This window comes from Myiozetetes cayanensis, unplaced genomic scaffold (genome assembly GCF_022539395.1).
Source record: "Myiozetetes cayanensis isolate MyiCay16 unplaced genomic scaffold, myiCay2020 scf3, whole genome shotgun sequence".
Taxonomy (NCBI): domain Eukaryota; kingdom Metazoa; phylum Chordata; class Aves; order Passeriformes; family Tyrannidae; genus Myiozetetes; species Myiozetetes cayanensis.
Genome location: NW_026087521.1, coordinates 1,643,180 through 1,660,381, shown reverse-complemented (window position 1 = coordinate 1,660,381; position 17,202 = coordinate 1,643,180). Strand labels below are relative to the sequence as shown.

The 17,202-nt window shown below is 46.2% G+C and overlaps 1 protein-coding gene across 1 annotated transcript in view; it reads left to right on the top strand.

The window, feature by feature from the left end:
• The window catches only part of EXOC4 (exocyst complex component 4), a 226,159-nt gene that overhangs the window by 82,607 nt on the left and 126,350 nt on the right, over positions 1-17,202 (top strand). The window contains exons 8-9 of the mRNA XM_050325228.1: positions 3,652-3,797; positions 6,113-6,201. Of these exons, the coding sequence (XP_050181185.1) occupies positions 3,652-3,797; positions 6,113-6,201 (235 nt within the window). The remainder of the gene's footprint in view (positions 1-3,651; positions 3,798-6,112; positions 6,202-17,202) is intronic.

The following is a 17,202-nucleotide window of genomic DNA, read 5'->3' as shown; positions in this document are numbered from 1 at the left end:
GTGACACCGGAGCCGTGGAACCCGTTACAAACAGGTTTCATCCATAATGGAAGAAACAAATTACTGAATGTTTTTTTCTCTCTCTGTGTTTTTAAACTTGATTAAGTTTGAGGGGTTTTTAATTAGATTTTCGTGGCGATTTTCGGGCTGGTAATTTCCAGCGGAGAAGATGAAATGCAAATCCAAACGGAGCTGGTAAATTAGTGTTAAAAAATTAGCACAGTGATCTTTTTTTTTTTTTTTTTTCCTGCCCCTAAACGTGAATTTTCAAAGCTTGTGCTCAGGTGAAGTTTTTAATTGAGATGTTTTTAGAGGCTGAATTTTGTGTGTTTGTGTTTTTAGTAGTATTATTATTTCTTGTTCTGAGCTAATCCTGAGTTGTTTCTAATTAAGGGCATGGATATTTATTCCAGTGTCATTTGTTTCAGCTTAGCCAGCACGGGAGTGATGAATTCCTTTCATTACACCCAAGTCTCTTTGATGGGCTCTGACTGGCTAATTATTCACATGGAACACATTCCTAAAGGCCTCAGAGCAGGCAGAAATTCCCAGAAATAAACAGCGGCTTTCGGAATGCACGGACAAAAAAGTCGCTTTTCCAGGGGTTCCTTTTCATCTTCAGACACCAGGAAACGAAAAGGGGATGACTTGGAAGCTCTTCCTGCTCCTGCACTTGTGGGTTTGCTCGAATAATATCAAATATCAGGCTGCAAAAGGGTTTTCACCCCACAAAGGGACCCCCCAGCCCCTCAGTGGGTGACGGGAAAACCGTCCCTAAACCGTGTTGGCAGAACTGGCAGCTGTGGGAATTTAGATTTTCAGTGACAAAGGAAGCATTTTTGGTTTGGGGGAGCTGTTAAAGGGCAGTTCTTGCAGCTTTCCAGGGGGATATTTTCCAACATATGTGACCCCCAGCACGCCCGTGGATGTTTTCTGTTTCCACATGTCATAGTTCGTATTTTTAGCAAAGAATTTTTCTTTCCTTTCCTCCTGCCCGTGTGTGTGCTCTGTGATGGGCCATTTTAGTTGAACAAAAGAATCACCCGGAGCCCTTAACGATGGAGATTTGTCTCCTTGACAACGAAGGGGGGAGTTGGCTGGTGTGTGACTGGAAGGGGGTGGAGGCTGGGGGGGGAGGAGACTCTCTCTCTGGCACTGCCGGGGGAGAGGCTGCTGCGGGCTGCAGACACTGCCGGGCTCCTTTGTTTTTTTTTCCCTGTCGGAGGGGAGTTTCTGGCGGCTGCTCTTGGCTCACCTCTGGCTGACTACAAGCTCTGCTTACAACGGACCCTAATCAGCTGAAGTTTGTGAGTTTTCTTCCATTGGGAGAACTTTCTGTTTTATTGCTGTTGTTCCCCCCCCCTCCCCCCTCCCCCCGGTGGCAGCCAAGGATCCAACAGCGCCACCTGGTGACGGGCACTGGACCATTCTGCCATTCCATGAACGTTTGAGTTATCAAAACCAGCAACTTTCACTGCTTTTTCCAGCTTCTGACTTTTTCAGAGCCTCGAGTCCGACCCATCCTGCCCCACTTGGCTATTAAATAGATTAATAAAATAAATGAGCCGTAAATTAACAGTTTTCCTTCTTTTTCCCTAATCTTTGGCATTTTCCAAAAGAGCTCTGATTGTCTGCCAGCAAACTCCTCTTCTACCTCTCTATTTCACTTGTTCCCCAGCAGGCACAATTTTATTCTATTCCCAGCTCAAAACCCTCTGTTGGCTGATTGCAATCTTGGAGTTAAACCCTGTATTACACACTTAATATTCCTAGTCCTGGATATAAAGTGACACCGGACCGTGGAGACCATGTTACAAACAGGTTTCATCCATAATGGAAGAAACAAATTGCCGAATGTTTTTTCTCTCTGTGTTTTTAAACTTGATTTAAGTTTGAGGGGTTTTAATTAGATTTTCAAAGTGGCGATTTTCGGGCTGGTAATTTCCAGCGGAGAAGATGAAATGCAAATCAAACGGAGCTGAGTAAATTAGTGTTAAAAAATTAGCACAGTGATCTTTTTTTTTTTTTTTTCCCTGCCCCTAAACGTGAATTTTTCAAAGCTTGTTCTCAGGTGAAGTTTTTAATTGAGATGTTTTTAGAGGCTGAATTTTGTGTGTTTGTGTTTTTAGTAGTATTATTATTTCTTGTTCTGAGCTAATCCTGAGTTGTTTCTAATTAAGGGCATGGATATTTATTCCAGTGTCATTTGTTTCAGCTTAGCCAGCACGGGAGTGATGAATTCCTTTCATTACACCCAAGTCTCTTTGATGGGCTCTGACTGGCTAATTATTCACATGGAACACATTCCTAAAGGCCTCAGAGCAGGCAGAAATTCCCAGAAATAAACAGTGCCTTTCGGAATGCACGGACAAAAAAGTCGCTTTTCCAGGGGTTTCTTTTCATCTTCAGACATGGGGAAACGAAAAGGGGATGACTTGGAACCTCTTCCTGCTCCTGCACTTGTGGGTTTGCTTGAATAATATCAAATATCAGGCTGCAAAAGGGTTTTCACCCCACAAAGGGACCCCCCAACCCCTCGGTGGGTGATGGGAAAATCATCCTTAAACCGTGTTGGCAGAACTGGCAGCTGTGGGAATTCAGATTTTCAGTGACAAAGGAAGCATTTTTGGTTTGGGGGAGCTGTTAAAGGTCAGTTCTTGCAGCTTTCCAGGGGATATTTTCCAACATATGTGACCCCCAGCACGCCCGTGGATGTTTTCTGTTTCCACGTATCAAGATGTAGAAAATAAATGAGATATAAATGCATTTATAAATGGGTTTTGTAACGCACAGCTCACTGCTGCAAACCTTGATGTGTTTAAGAGCATATTTTATGTTTATAATCAGTGTGGAAAGGGCAGCTGAAACCCATCCAGCATCTCCCTGGGCCTGCCATGGATGGGGGATCACTTTTTGGGAAGAGTGGGGACTCCTTGCAGGTTCCTTTTGGTACCATCAGGAGCTTGGAACAGGTGGAATTGTCAAGGATAAGAAAACTGGAGCAGGTTGCCCAGAGAAGCTGTGGCTGCCCCTGCATCCCTGGGAGTGTCCAAGGCCAGGCTGGAGCAACCTGGGATAGTGGAAGGTGTCCCTGCCCATGGCAGGGGGTGGGAATGAAATGATCTTTCAGGTCCTTTCCAACCCAATCCATCCTGTGATTCCATGATATTAACTTCCCTTAAAAACCTGCCTTCTCCCATGGAAAAGGACACAGGGAATGGCTTCCCACTGCCAGAGGGCAGGGACAGATGGGAGATTGGGAAGGAATTGCTGGCTGGGAGGGTGGGGAGGGGCTGGACTGGATTTCCCAGAGAAGCTGTGGCTGCCCCTGGATCCCTGGGAGTGTCCAAGGCCAGTTTGGAGCAACCTGGGCTGGTGGGAGGTGTCCCTGCCCATGGGAACTGGATAATTTTACATTCCCTTCCATCCCAAACCGTTCCATGACTCTTTAAGTAATGAAAAACAAGCTTTCCCCAAATGAGAGCCCCATGAGTCCCCAGGACCCCATTTCTGATTATTTTCAGCCGCGTTTCTCTTAATCGGGATTTTCGAGGGTTTTATTGAGCTTTCCATACAAAGTCTCTACAAATGCCAGACGTTCAGGTTAAATTATTAATTACAGTGATATTTGGTCTCTCCCTGCTGTTGCAGATGCTGCTGACAGAGTACCTGGACATGAAGAACACCCGCACGGCCTCGGAGCCCTCGGCCCAGCTGAGCTACGCCAGCTCCGGCCGGGAATTCGCCGCCTTCTTCGCCAAGAAGAAACCCCAGAGACCTAAAAACCCTCTGTTCAAGTAAGCTGAGGACTCTAAAGCCCTACCTAAGCTGCCTTTGGTCCCACAAGTGTGGCTGCTAATCGTGGTTTCACGGTGGGAGAGGTGTGGAAGTTCCGAGCTGGAGATTTAATGCCCGGAGCTGAAGCCCGGCTAAGATCCGTCACGGATCAGCGCTGGATTTTAAGAGTTCAGCTCTTCCCAGGGCTCATTTCAGGGCTGGAATCCCATTACAGAGCTGCTGCAAAGCCTGCAGTGATCCATTATGCCTCCCCTTTGTCCAGGGGAAATTCAGGAGCTGTTAAAGAGAGCGATAAAGGGGACTGGACAAAGGGAATTAAGATAACTGTGTAATTACGAGATAGGCTAAGCAGTTAATCCTGTCACCAACTCCTTTAATTCAAAGTTCAGGGTGGAAAGAATTAAGTGGTTGGGAGGAGAGTGTAAGAGAGAGGATGAAGAGAGGCTGGGTGGCCAAGGGAAGGATTTGGGAGAGGGGATTTGTGCAGGAATAAGGAGCGAGGAGGAGTTTTGCGGAGGGGGAGCTGTGCCGAATTTTCACCTCCTTTGCTGCCTGCGAGTGTTGCTCGTTCTCTTTGGCCTCTTGAGGATTTTGGGGAGCACCAAAAAGTGCTGGGTTTGCAGCAGGTGCCCCGAGGGGGTGTGTTCTCATAATACCTGAGGCCCCAGACAGAAATTCGAAGTCTTCTTCACAGGTTTTTGCCCCTCACGGGATGAGCCCTCCTGTAACCTGTGATCAGGAGGATTCCAGAGGTGCCTCCTGTTAAACCACGATTATAACCCCCCTCCCTTTCTTTTTAACACAATCTCATGGCTGTTTTAGATTGAATATCTGCATTTAATTCCTGGCTTCAGGAGTCTCTCAGGGCAGGGCTGCACCTCGTGTTTTACTCACAGGTGTTAGTGCCACGTCCTGTGAGTGACAGCTGCGAGCTGATTTAATCAATATTAATTAATATTGAATTAATCTCCAAGAATCTTATTATTTCACATATTATTTCCATAATACATACTACATTAATATTGGTTAACATTAAATAATAATTAGTTAATATTAAACACTTCTGCCAGTTGTGTCTTCTGGAAATAGTGGGAAGAATGAGAACTCCTCAGTTGTGTCCTGCTGTCTGGAAATCAGTAGCTGGTGTTTGGAAGAGACTTGGAATAGTTTTTTTTTCCTTATCTTTAAAATGGGTGTATTTAAAAAAAAAAACAAACCACAAAAAATCAGGATTTATTTAGTTGTAACATTGGCTTGGGGAAAAAAAAAAAAGAGCTTCAGATAAAGGGTATTTGGGGAATTTGGATGTTTCCTGCCATCACAAATGTGGCTTTTTTCTCTTCCCAAAGGTGGCCAAGTGCATTGCTTGATTTGCAAGGTGGAAACTGGGCTTGGGGCAGGAAAGGAGTGAACTGTAGAACAGCAGGATTACGTGTAATTCTGTGTAAAACTGACGTATTTTTGACGTCTTTGTGGGAGGATCTGCATGGGAAAGGAGGTACAAGGGTAGAGGACTTAAGTGGAAATGGGAATGTGGAGAAGTGCAGATCTAGGAGAGATGTCTGTGGGGAAAAAAAGAAAGTGGTGAGATGTGGTTTTGATGGCTGGAGAAGACCCTTTGGGCCGTGGGGATAATAAATGTATCGTTATCTCATTGGGGCCAGGAGGGAGAACGCTGTAAATGCAGAGACAAGGATTTACTGCTGGTTTAATTAAAGCCTGAAGAGTTTGTTGTATTTTGCTAAATCACCATTGGTTCAGTTGCAGCAATCCTCACACAACCTAAATAAAAGCAGAAAAGCCTCATTAAGAGCAATAACCCCCCACACCGGCGAACAGGGAAGCCGTGAAATGCTTTTTTCCCCCTCCAGGTCTCTCTGAAGGTGCCTGGTCCCTTGGGAAGATGTTTTTATCCCCACACCACGTGCTCCCTTCTCCCTGGTTCCCAGTGCCCACCAGGGCTGGTGTTCCCAGTGCTTGGAGTCACATGAAACATTCCCAGCTCAAGCAGGTCGGGCATGAGGCCCTTTGGGACACTTGTGGTGTCCTGGAGTCATTGAGGGGTCAGATCAGTGCCCAGCCTGTGCCCTTTTACCAGGAGTGGCAAAAATCCTGTTTATGGGGCCTCAGAAGTTGGGGAACTATTTGTCTGTGCCTCTCAGGTTGGTCCTTGTGGGCTGTTGGAGCCGTAAGATAAACACGGAATAATCGATCGCTCCCCAATTCCGCGAGAATTTTTACCCTCTTAATTTTTGTCCTGACTGAAGGATGCTTTTAGGGCTGGCTGGATTTATTTCCTTCTGTCTAATTCCAGGTTTGAGTCCTCCTCCCATGCCATCAGCATGAGTGCCTACCTGAGGGAGCAGAGGAGGGAGCTGTACAGCAGGAGCGGGGAACTCCAAGGTAGGGAAAGGGAAAATGTGTGAATGGATCATTGTCCTTTGCAGGAGCTGGAAAATCTCATCCATGCCGTGCCAGGTGTTGATCCCTCTCTTGCTTTGCCACCACTTTTAAGCTCTTTTTGTTATTAAGTTGTGAAACAACAGGGTTTCTTTATTCCCTCAGCTGAAGGTCGAGTCCTTAAAAGATGCTCCTAAGGCAGTGGGTGAAAACCCACCCCAAGCACTGGGGTTTTTGGATTTTTGGAGCTTTTTTGGGTACTTCCCTGCAGTTTTATTTCCTCACATCACGTGCTGGGTGTGATACTCACCCTGGTTTGCTGTGGGAGCTGAGCTCAGCCAGCTCTTATTTGAAGTTGGATGGACTAAAGTGACCAGTTCTTTGTGCACTTGAAGAGTGTTTCCAACAGGTGAATTGCTGGTTTATATTACCTGTGGAAAATACTTTATATCCACAGGGAAGTGCTCTCCAGGCATGGCATCATTCCATGTGTTTATTCCTCTCACAAAAGGGTGGGCTTTGGCAGCAAAATCAAGGGGGGTATCTTCAGGTTGCTGTGATAAACCTATAGCAGGACTAAATTCTGTACCACCTATTCTAGTTTCTTACTGGGGTAATCAGGCCAAGAAAATAATTTATAGTCTTAAAATATGATGGCAAAGGGTAGAACTTCTCCTTGAGCTCTTGCCAGTGATAATTTTCAGCTGGCTTTTAATTAGCAATGCTTTATGATTTACAAGAGACTCTTTGGGTGACTTTTTATTCCCTTCCACCTTTTATAACTTACCCTGAGTGTCAACTTAAACCCACCTGAGGGTGTTAAAAAAAAAGCCTGGAGGGACAGAGAGTGTTCCTGGGGCAGGTTGTTTCACTTTGGTGGTCTTGGCATCGGTGGTCAGGGATTAACAGTTCTGTGGGGAATATTCAGGTGCTTCTGGATGGACTGTGAGTGGAGGAACATGAAGTGCAGGTGTGCTTGGAGTTCACAGCTGCCCACACCACGACGTGAAAAGGGATTGAAGCGGAGACACCTGCCATTTAAATTATGATCTCACCTTTTACACACGCCTGGGAGGTGTTGAACTTGCAGCTCCTCGGGTTCTCACCTTCAGAGGTGTCACAGGTGCCCGGGGTTGGCTGAGAGGAGTCACCCAGCTCGGGGGGATGTTGTGAACTGGGAGGGTTTAAGTTGTTCTCCACAGTTCTGAGTTCTGGTGTCACAAACTGGGTGGGGCAAACGTGGGACAAAAGCCAAGGATTTTGCAGCTGTTTTGGGCCATCAGGGAGCCTGCAACGCTTGCCTCCAGAATTCCAGGTCTCTTTGGGATATGTCTTGTTGTTCCCAGTTGTCTCCACACCCTGTTGCTTTTAAAACACAGAACTGACTCACCCCGTGCCTGTGTCCTCCTCCAGGCTGAGGTTTGGGGATTTTTGGGGGTTGTTGCTGTCAGGCTGAACCCAGGGTTTGTTTGTAAGTGGCTCCCATCCCGGGTTTGGAATTCCTCACTCCTGGGCACAGCCCAGGATTTGGGAAGAGCAGCTCCCTTATTGACAGGACACAAATCCCGAGGCTGAGCAGGACACTGGGAGCCTTCTCCAGAGGGGAGGATGAAGGGGAGCTGTGCAGGATTTGCAGGGTTCCAGGGGCTGGGAAGAACAAAGCCTGGGGACAAAAGGAGTGAAGGACAAAACACAGGAATTGGTGTGGATGGAGCCTGGATTCTGTTGCCCTTTCTGGCTGGATTGGAAGAGCTTTGGCCGTGATGCAAGAGGTGACAAAGAGTCAGTGCAGGGAGGCAGCAGGGACAATGGATGAGATGGCTTTGCTGAGGGTCCTTTGCAGTCTAAACCATCAAGAAAAGTTTCCCTTTGAACTTTTATGTTAAAAACGTAGTAACCTCTCTTTCTATTATAAGCTGCTGTTCCCTTTTTAGGGAGCTCATTAATCTTCCTGAATCCCAGACCACAGCGAGATCTGCATTTGGATTTTTTTTTTATTATTATTTTATTATTTCTCTTTTTTTTTTTTTATCCCTTTTAAAGAGAACTACAATTTAATTGTTCAATCAGGTTGGTGGAAAGCAGGCACGTGACACTCAGCCTTCTGTGAATGCTGCACAGTTTCTGCTCCCAACAGCCTTATCCACAGGGATGATTTTTCAGTGGCAGCAGGGGGAGGGGGACTTGTTAGGGAATCTTTTTCCCCTGAAAAAGGCCTTCAAAGAAACATATGCATGAAAAGAAAAGGAGTTTATAAAAGTTTGGCTCACGCCAACTTTTTGAAAGGAGAATTTAATTTGAATAGCCTTAAAAAATGTGTGAAGATCAGAGGGAAGCTTTGTCATTAACCTCTTTGATTTGGGCTGATATTTCAGTGCATGAGGCTCACATTATCCCTCAGTGGGGGAAAGGGGACCTGCTGCAAGTCATTTAGAGAGGGAATTCTTGTGTCTTATTCCACTGAAACTGGAGGAGGAAGACTTAGGCCATGTGTTTTTCCCTTGAAGTTGGACACACAAGTCCTTTGATAGTTGTCATTTAAAAAAAAAAAAAAATTGGGAAGGGGCAAATACATCACTGAAATATTTCCTGCCAGACAAACATAGCAGAGAGAGAGCTGGGGGGGTCACCTGGAGAAGAGAAGGCTCCAGGGAGACCTGAGAGCCCCTGGCAGGGCCTAAAGGAGCTCCAGGAGAGCTGGAGAGGGACTGGGGACAAGGGATGGAGGGACAGGACACAGGGAATGCCTTCCCAGTGCCATTTAGATGGGATATTGGGAAGGAATTGCTGGTTGGGAGGGTGGGGAGGGGCTGGACTGGATTTCCCAGAGAAGCTGTGGCTGCCCCTGGATCCCTGGGAGTGTCCAAGGCCAGGTTGGATGGGGCTGGGATCAACCCGGGCTAGTGGAAGGTGTCCCTGCCCATGGCAGGGGCTTGGAATGAGAGGAGTTTAAAATCCCTTCCCATCCCAAGATCCAAACCATTCTCTGATGCTGTGAAAGGATTAGTTCTCACACGATCCAGACCCTTCACCAGCACAGGTGGTGCCTTAACAATCTGTATTGTGGTCTCTGTTTGTGGGGCTGGGGCAGGAGCTGCCAATTAATTAAAAATAAATAAATGAATGAATGAATAAATGCAGGCCAACAACAGGAGCAAAAGGAGCCATAACTTGGAAAATGAAAAGCCCAGTGAGTGGTGATTTTATTCCAGGGGGATTCCCCAGGTAGGGATCTGCCCTGCCTGTGAACAGCCTGATGTGCATGGAATCCAGAAGCTCTGGGGTAGGAGCAACCAGGTGTTGGTTGGTAATTCCTAGCAGGGCATGGCTTTGCCAGAGGTGCTGCTGGCTGTGGGATCCCTGCAGGTGCAGCAGGTGTTGTGTCACAGCCCCGGTGTCCGTCGGGAATTCTCGCCGATGGATGTTGCGCTCCCGGCGGCCTCGGCTCAGTTCATCAGGGGAAATGGGAAAAGGACATTTTTGCACCTGTGAAAATCCAGGCAGCCTCAGGGGGGGCTGGAAAAGCATCCTGCTCTCCCTCATCTGCACGTGCAGCCCTGGTGCTTCACAGCCAGCTCAGCTCTGCCCCTGTCCCGGTGTCCCCTCCCTCACCTGGGCTGGTTTCTCAGTGGAATGTGGAGCAGCTGTTCCCATGGATATATCCACGGGCTCCACACCTGCTCAGCACCTCTGTAAAATTCAGGCTTGTTCCTCCTTTCCCCCTGGAAGCTCAGAGTGCTCCAGCACTAATTAAACTTCTCTGGGGCTCTGCAGGGCAGGGCTTGGTTTGGATCGTGCTGTGGGAGCTGTGGGATGTGATCCACCATCCTAGGAGCAGGATGAGAGGCAGAATTCCAGACTCACCACTCAGTTTGTTGTCAGACCCCGCTGGTTTGAGTGTTAATTCATTATGGTATTAATTTATAGACATATAAACACTGTCTGCCCTGCGTGGCCCTGAGCTGAGGAGGATGTTCCATGTGGTGTCCCATGTGGAATCGCTGCCACGAGTGCTTTGTGCTGCGTGAGAGGATAGGAATTATTCTTGGCTTGTCGTTGTGCCTTTGGGGTTTTGCTTTTCATTTGTTTTTTTTGGGTTGTTTGTTTTGGTTTGTTGGGTTTTTTTAATGAGAAATTGTGTCCCTGATCCTGCTGCTTGGGCTTCTTGCAGGTGAGTTTGTGCTGGTGCTGGCACTGGAACTGTCAAAAAAAGTCAAATGACTTCATAAAGAAAGGCTTTACCAGAACAAAGAATGAAATTCATGCCCCAGAGCTGTACCCTCCCAACTGCTGGGAGGCACATTTTGTGTGCTGGGCTGAAACAGCAAAATTCAGCAATTCTTCATGGAGTTATTTAGGCAGTTTCTGTCCAGAGCGTCCCAGGGATGCAAGACACTCCTTCCTACTTCTAAAATAAAATTGGATAAGGTCCCCTTGCTGTAATTTTCTGAAGATACTCGACTTTCAGGTAGCATGGGGGGGGGTTGGAACAAGATGATCTTTAAGGTCCCTTCCAGCCCAACCATTCTGTGGATCTGTGGAGTTTTGGCTGCTCAGAGGTGGCTTTAAATACCCAGAACTTTTGCACACTTGCATTTCTCTTGTTGGGAGTAGTGGAGTGTTACATGAATTTAATTCTTAAACTAAAAGTGTAGTGGAAGAGGCACTGAAATATCCCAAAGTTGAGCAGGAGCCCACACCCTGGAAGTGTCCAAGGCCAGGTTGGAGCAACGTGGGAAAGTGGAAGTTGTCCCTGCCCATGGCAGGGGTTGGAATTGGATGATTTTTAAGGCCCCTCCCACCCCAAACCACTGCATGAATCTGATAAACTCTATGCAGAAGATAGAACTTGGTTTTTGTTACCTGAATTTCTCTCAGTGTTGGGCATGTGCCTGTCTCCTGATCTCCTGATCTGATCTCCTGCACTGGATCTTGCTGGAAGTTTGGACCTTGGCTGAACGGCTCAGGTGTCACTTTTTGGGACTCAGAATTACCTGATTCCTCTGCAAGTTTCAGAGCTCCAGCACTTCCCAGTGGATCAGTGGAAGAACTACAGAATTAAATCATGTCATTGAATTACAGAATCACAGGATGGTTTGGGTCGGAAGGGACCTTAAAGATCATCCAGTTCCACCCCCTGCCACAGGCAGGGACACCTCCCACTACCCCTGGTTGCTCAGCTCTGACAAAGGATGGCAAATCCAGCTGTGCCACAAAGCCCTGCTGTAATGACACAATAGACAATGGATGAATTTTTAACCTTATTTCTTAAAAGGACAAATCCTGCACATTTTTTCGTGCTGACCAGGGTAGGATAAATGGAAAACCCCTAAACGCCCCTGTGGTGCAAATTTAAATCTGGGGAGTTGGGTTGGTGTTACTCATCAGTCTGTTCATCTGTTCTCACTCCAAGCCTGATTATTCCTCACCATAAGGTTTTAAGTTAATTAAAGGAAAAGCCAAAGGGAAACTCTGCTAATTAAGATTTCGCCGCCAAGAAATCGCGGCGAGAATCGCCCGGATCCGATGTGACAAGGGCACAATGTAAGGCCGGGTCTGGGGAAAACGCAGTTATTTGTAGGTGCCTTGTTCCATTTGGATTCACCAAAGGGCTGCCAGAGGGAGCCAGCTGAGCTCAGCGGTGACAGAAACGAGTCTTGACGTTTTTGGATAATGAAAATTCGGTTCAGCACCTTTCGGAGATGTGAATGATAATGCGTTGTCAGTCAGAGCTCCGTGAGGGGGCGTGGGGGGGGGGAGAAGCAACAGAATTCCTGTCTGCTTAGGGGAGACACGTTGTGACAGGTGGACAGTGTTGGTTAAAAACCCTCTTTAAGGAAGGCTGGGGGGGGATAGAGCAGCCGAGGAACGGGCAGGAGGGGAGGGGGGAGCGGATTTGATGTTCCGAAGCTCCTGTCACGCAGCCGCTTTTGTCTCCCCGTGATGAGCAGGATCAGAGTTTGCTTTGAGCTCAGAGGAGGGGGGGGAGAGAGAGGAGAAAAAGGCTTTTTTTGTGTGTTGTGTATGTGTGTGTGGTTTGCCTGCATTAATGCAATCAGCTCGTTGAGACCTTGTAAACCCACTTCTGATTTCCTCGGCGTGTGTTGTTCCCGCTGCCGCGGATTAAGCGGCGCGGCCTCTTCAAAGGCTGCCCAATCAAGGAGGGGGTTATTAAAACCGGGGGAGCTTTATGACTGAGAATTAATTAGAGCGGCATTTTCATGCAAAACATCCAATTTTTTGATTAGCAACGGAGCAGGGCCGCAATTAACACTCTGGGAAGCTTAAATTTCCAGCGTTTTGATTCTCGGGAAATGAGATTATCAAACCGGGGTCAGGCACTTGACAGCGAAAGGGGGATTAGGTGTAAGAAAGTAATTTGTTTCTTGATTTTTTTTGCCTCAGAGATTGTTATTAAAGCTGCCACAAATTCAGAGGGAGATACCTAAAAAAGGAGGCAGGAGGGTCCCTTTGCTTTGTCAGTGCCCTCCTTGCTGGGCAAGGAGCTTTTCTTGTCCCGTCGTTGGGACGAGCACGTCTTGCATTTCATCTGCAGCAACAGGTTTTCATTGCTGGGTGGGGTTAATCCAGCTTTCCCCCGTCCATGTGGCTTTGTTTTGTCCTTTTTGAGCAGTTTTTTGATCCCTTTCTGGTGTCTGAGGGGGTGTGTGGTGCTGCTGATCAAAGGCTGACCTCGGCCAGCCGGCGGCTCTGTGAAAACGAGTCGGGGGCACCTCTGTCGCTTCTGGAGAACATTGAAGGCTTTGGAGGGGGTTTTATCTCCCACTTAATTCTTGTCACTTCTCAGGGAGGTGTTGGAAGTCAGGCTTGGGCTGTGAAATCTCTGCTTTGGTTCGTGGCAGGGACTTTGAGCCAGGTAAGGCAGGTGGGCAGTTTTTGAGAGCAGGTCGATATTTGCTGACTGCGGCGAGTTGAGAGGGTGCCAGGAGGGTTTGGGTTGGGAGGGACCCCACAGATCATCCAGCTCCACCCCCTGCCCTGGGCAGGGACACCTTCCAATAGTCCAGCTTGCTCCAAGCCCCTGGCCTTGGACAATTCCAGAGATGGGGAGTCCACAGTTTCTCTGGGCAACCTGTGCCAGTGTCACCACCCCGGTCTTGACTTCCAGCTCCTCTTCATCCGTGGTCCCACACACTGTTCCCACTTCAAAGCCCAAGGACCTCTAGGAAACTACTACACAGATTGTCACGTCCTTTTTTATCCTGAAAGCAGAAATATCAGGGCATCAGGGTGTTGTGTCAGTAAAGGAGCTTCTCAAATAAAGGCAGAAAAAGTTGGAATCAGTTAGGAGTTCTGTCATCCCCTTGGGTTCTCCATCTTCACCACTCTCTCGCCACTGCCAAGCTTCTCCCACCTACTGATACGAGAAAGCACCTTCAAATAAGTCTCATTTTATAAAATACCCCACAAATACTTCAGGTTTAAGAATACTGTGGGAGGCTGCCCTGACCAGGACTGGGTATGTTGAGTTGCTGCAGTTCTGGGCAGAGGAATTCCCAGTTTTTCTGGGACTCTCCCCGTCCCAGTGCCTTGTTTGCCAAGCAGCCAGTGGTTTTCCAGGTGCTTATTTACAGCTTCTTCCCAGCTTTGAGTTTGGGATTACTAAAGAACTCGAGGGCTTTGTGGGGAATTTACAAAAGACAACGTGGGATTATCTTGTATTATGCAGATTAAAACAGAACAGGGAGGAAATGTTTGTGCCTGTAAACTATAATGCCGTGTTTTATATCAATTAGCAGAGTTTTATCCAGGCTTTTGGAAGTACTGAGCTGTGGAATTTGTGCTTTTGTGTGAATTCAGCAGTAAAGTGTTTGTTTGAAAGGGTGTTGTGCCGCTGTTCAGGATCGGGATTCCCGGTTTGGTGTGAGCGGGTTTCTCTTCCCTGAGGAACACTCAGGGCTGCGCTGGTGGAATTGGGCTGCAGCAACCTGGAAAAGAACCTGGAAAAGCTCCTTACATCATTAAGTGGGAGGCACTGGCATTGCCTCCTCTAAAATGTAAATCATCTGAAGCCAAAATCCCGTTTTCGAGCTCTGGGCTTTCCTTGGGACGTTGTTCATCCAGAGCCGGTTCTGTGACTCCTTTAAGGAATGTTGGACGTTGTTCCCGTGTTGGGATCTGGGATTTCCCACCACGTGCAGTGGGGTTTGCAGTTGCTGAGAGCTGAGCAGCACCACGGAGAGGGGCTGGAAAATGAGGGATCAGAACCTCCAGTGGGATTAGCTGGGTCAGGATTTGACCTGGTGAAGGTTGGTTGGAGTTCATCCCGTTCTTTTGGGATCTGTGATGACCAGATGAGCCAAAATTGCAATGAGTATCCTTCAAGAGGATACATCATTTTTGGAAGAGATCTGTACTATATATTTTTATATAATCGATATTTTTCATTTATACTATATTGTGTGTATATATAATCATCTATTTTTATATATAATTTATATTATAGAAAAATTATATAAAAATATAATTTATATTATATATTATATATACTTATTCTATTATATATAACAGGTAAAATATATAATATAATTATTATAATGTGTAAAATACATTACATTTTATTTATTTATTATATATATTATATATATTATTTATCTATATGTGTTTATTCAATATACAATATTCAATATTCAAAATATATACCAAATATACATGTAAAATATATACAAAATATGTACAATATTCAAAATTCAATTCAATATATAATATTCAATATTCAATTTATCTATATGTGTATATTCAGTATATTTGGACTTGATGAACCTTGTGGGTCACTTCCCAACTGAGGATATTAATGATTCCATGCACTTTCTGTAGTGATTAAATGGCTTTGTACATAAATATATATATAAATATATATATAAAAAATATATATCTAGATATACATATTTAAGTGTATATTTATAAAAATACATTTAGATACACATATTTAAATATATCTATTTATAAATATATCTATATATTTCGTCTGGCCTGTTAGATAGTGTACAATAATAAGATGCTCCTGGGTGCTTATATTTTCTCTTGAAATCTTGCTGACATTGCATTTTTTCCATCAAATTCCTCTTTTCTTCTTGAAGTCTGTCCCGACTCATCTCTTTTGCAGGTCAAATCCTTATTTGCTTGCCTGTCATCTCTTTGTTTCCCCCGGCCTGGGTGACAAGACCTTGAAGACTTTTTTTTTTTTTTTTCCAGCCAGGAGGGTTTTTTTGTTTTGTTTTGTTTTTTTCTTTTTTCATCTTGATAATATTAAAATGAAAGTAATTTCTTTTTTTTTTACCTAATTAAAGGATTCAAACGTTCAATTTTAGGTTGGCTCTTACCCTATTTCATGTGGTGTCGCTCTCCTGTAAATCCATTTGTGTCTGATACATCAGATATTACTGCCCAAAAAAAACCCCAAACCAAAACAACAAACCCACCCATGCAACAGCTTTCAAATATCCATTATACTCTGCCTTTTCCAGGGAGATAAACTGTGCAGAGGAGGTGATTCTCCGCTGCACAATGGAGCTGTGACTTTTTGGATTAAAGTGATGGGATTTAGGGATCTGGAGGTGCAAAGGTTTCTCCAGGAGGGCTCCGAGTGTGTAAATTGTTGTTGGAGCTTTGGCTCGATGTGTCACATGCAGGGGCCACGGTATTTTCTGAGCAGGGCACAGAAATGTGGATATTTGCCAGGTGAGGAGAGTTTTCCCGGAAAAAGGGTTTGCATCCAGTGATAAAGTGAGGAGAGGGGTAGGGAAAAGGGGGTTTTTGTGGAGGCTGGAGATGGAGAAAGAGAAGGCGGGTGGGAATCACAGGATGGTTTGGGTTGGAAGGGACCTTAAAGATCCTCCAGTTCCGACACCTTCCACTACCCCAGGTTTCTCCAAGCCTTATCCAGCCTGGCCTTGGACACTTCCAGGGATCCAGGGGCAGCCACAGCTTCTCTGGGCATCCTGGGCCAGGTTCTCCTCACAGGGAAGACTCTTTTTTCTTTTCCCCCAATAAAAACACCAGAGCTTTGACACCTCCTCTCAGTGAAGGCTTTTAAACCTCTTTCAAACTGAACCTCCCTCTCCAACTGTCCCCGGGTGTCTCCCTACTTGTTTCCGAGTTCACCTTAAAAACACGTCAAATAACAAAAGAATATGTCACCAAAAATAGGCATTTTGGGGCAAAATGAGAGACCTTTCTTTGCCTCAGTTCCCTGGAGCGTTAGGAATTCTCAGGAGTCTTTTGGATACTCTCTCCGGTTCCTCCCCAGTCCCCTCCTGAAATGGTCAGTCCCATTTTTACCCGTGACAAGTGTTCCCTTCTCATCAGTGGGTTCAGAGTCTCAGCAGGTGCCCAGCACCAGGTGCTGGACTGGCTGATCTCCAGAGGTCCCTTCCAACCCTGACAATTCCCTGATTCCAGGACACTCTCACACAATCCCTGGGTTTCACTTCTCCGGTGCCCACCGGGATTGGATCAGTCGGCTCCTTCGGGGCCAGGAGAGCTCATGTGAATCTTTCTTCCCAAGAATCCTGCATTTGATTCCAGACCAGGCAAAGATTGGTCACTCTTTACAGTTAATAAAGTGCCACTTCTGTGTCTGATTTCACAAAGCAGAGAGGGCAGGGAGGGTGTCCAAAATTCCACGTTCCAAGCGGCGTTCGCAGTTCCTCACGTTCACGCGAATTACGGATCGAAATTCATGCTCTGTGCATCCATTTCCCAGATTTTCCCGCTTTCACTGCCAGCCTTCTGAGCTGTGCAGTCACCACAAAGGCAGAGGAGTTGTTGAAACCAGATTTTTCTGTGTGTTTTCTCCGTGCAGCTGCTCGGAGGGGCTCGTTCCAAGCTCGTTGGAGAGAGCCAGGCCCATTCTTTCCCCCTCTAAATGTTGGGTGCAGATCTCATCAGTGTTTTCATGTTTAATTGTAATTACTTAATAACATGATAGCGAAGACTCGCTGCTCAGTGGCTGTTTTTTCCATGGCACCAAAAATCCTGGAA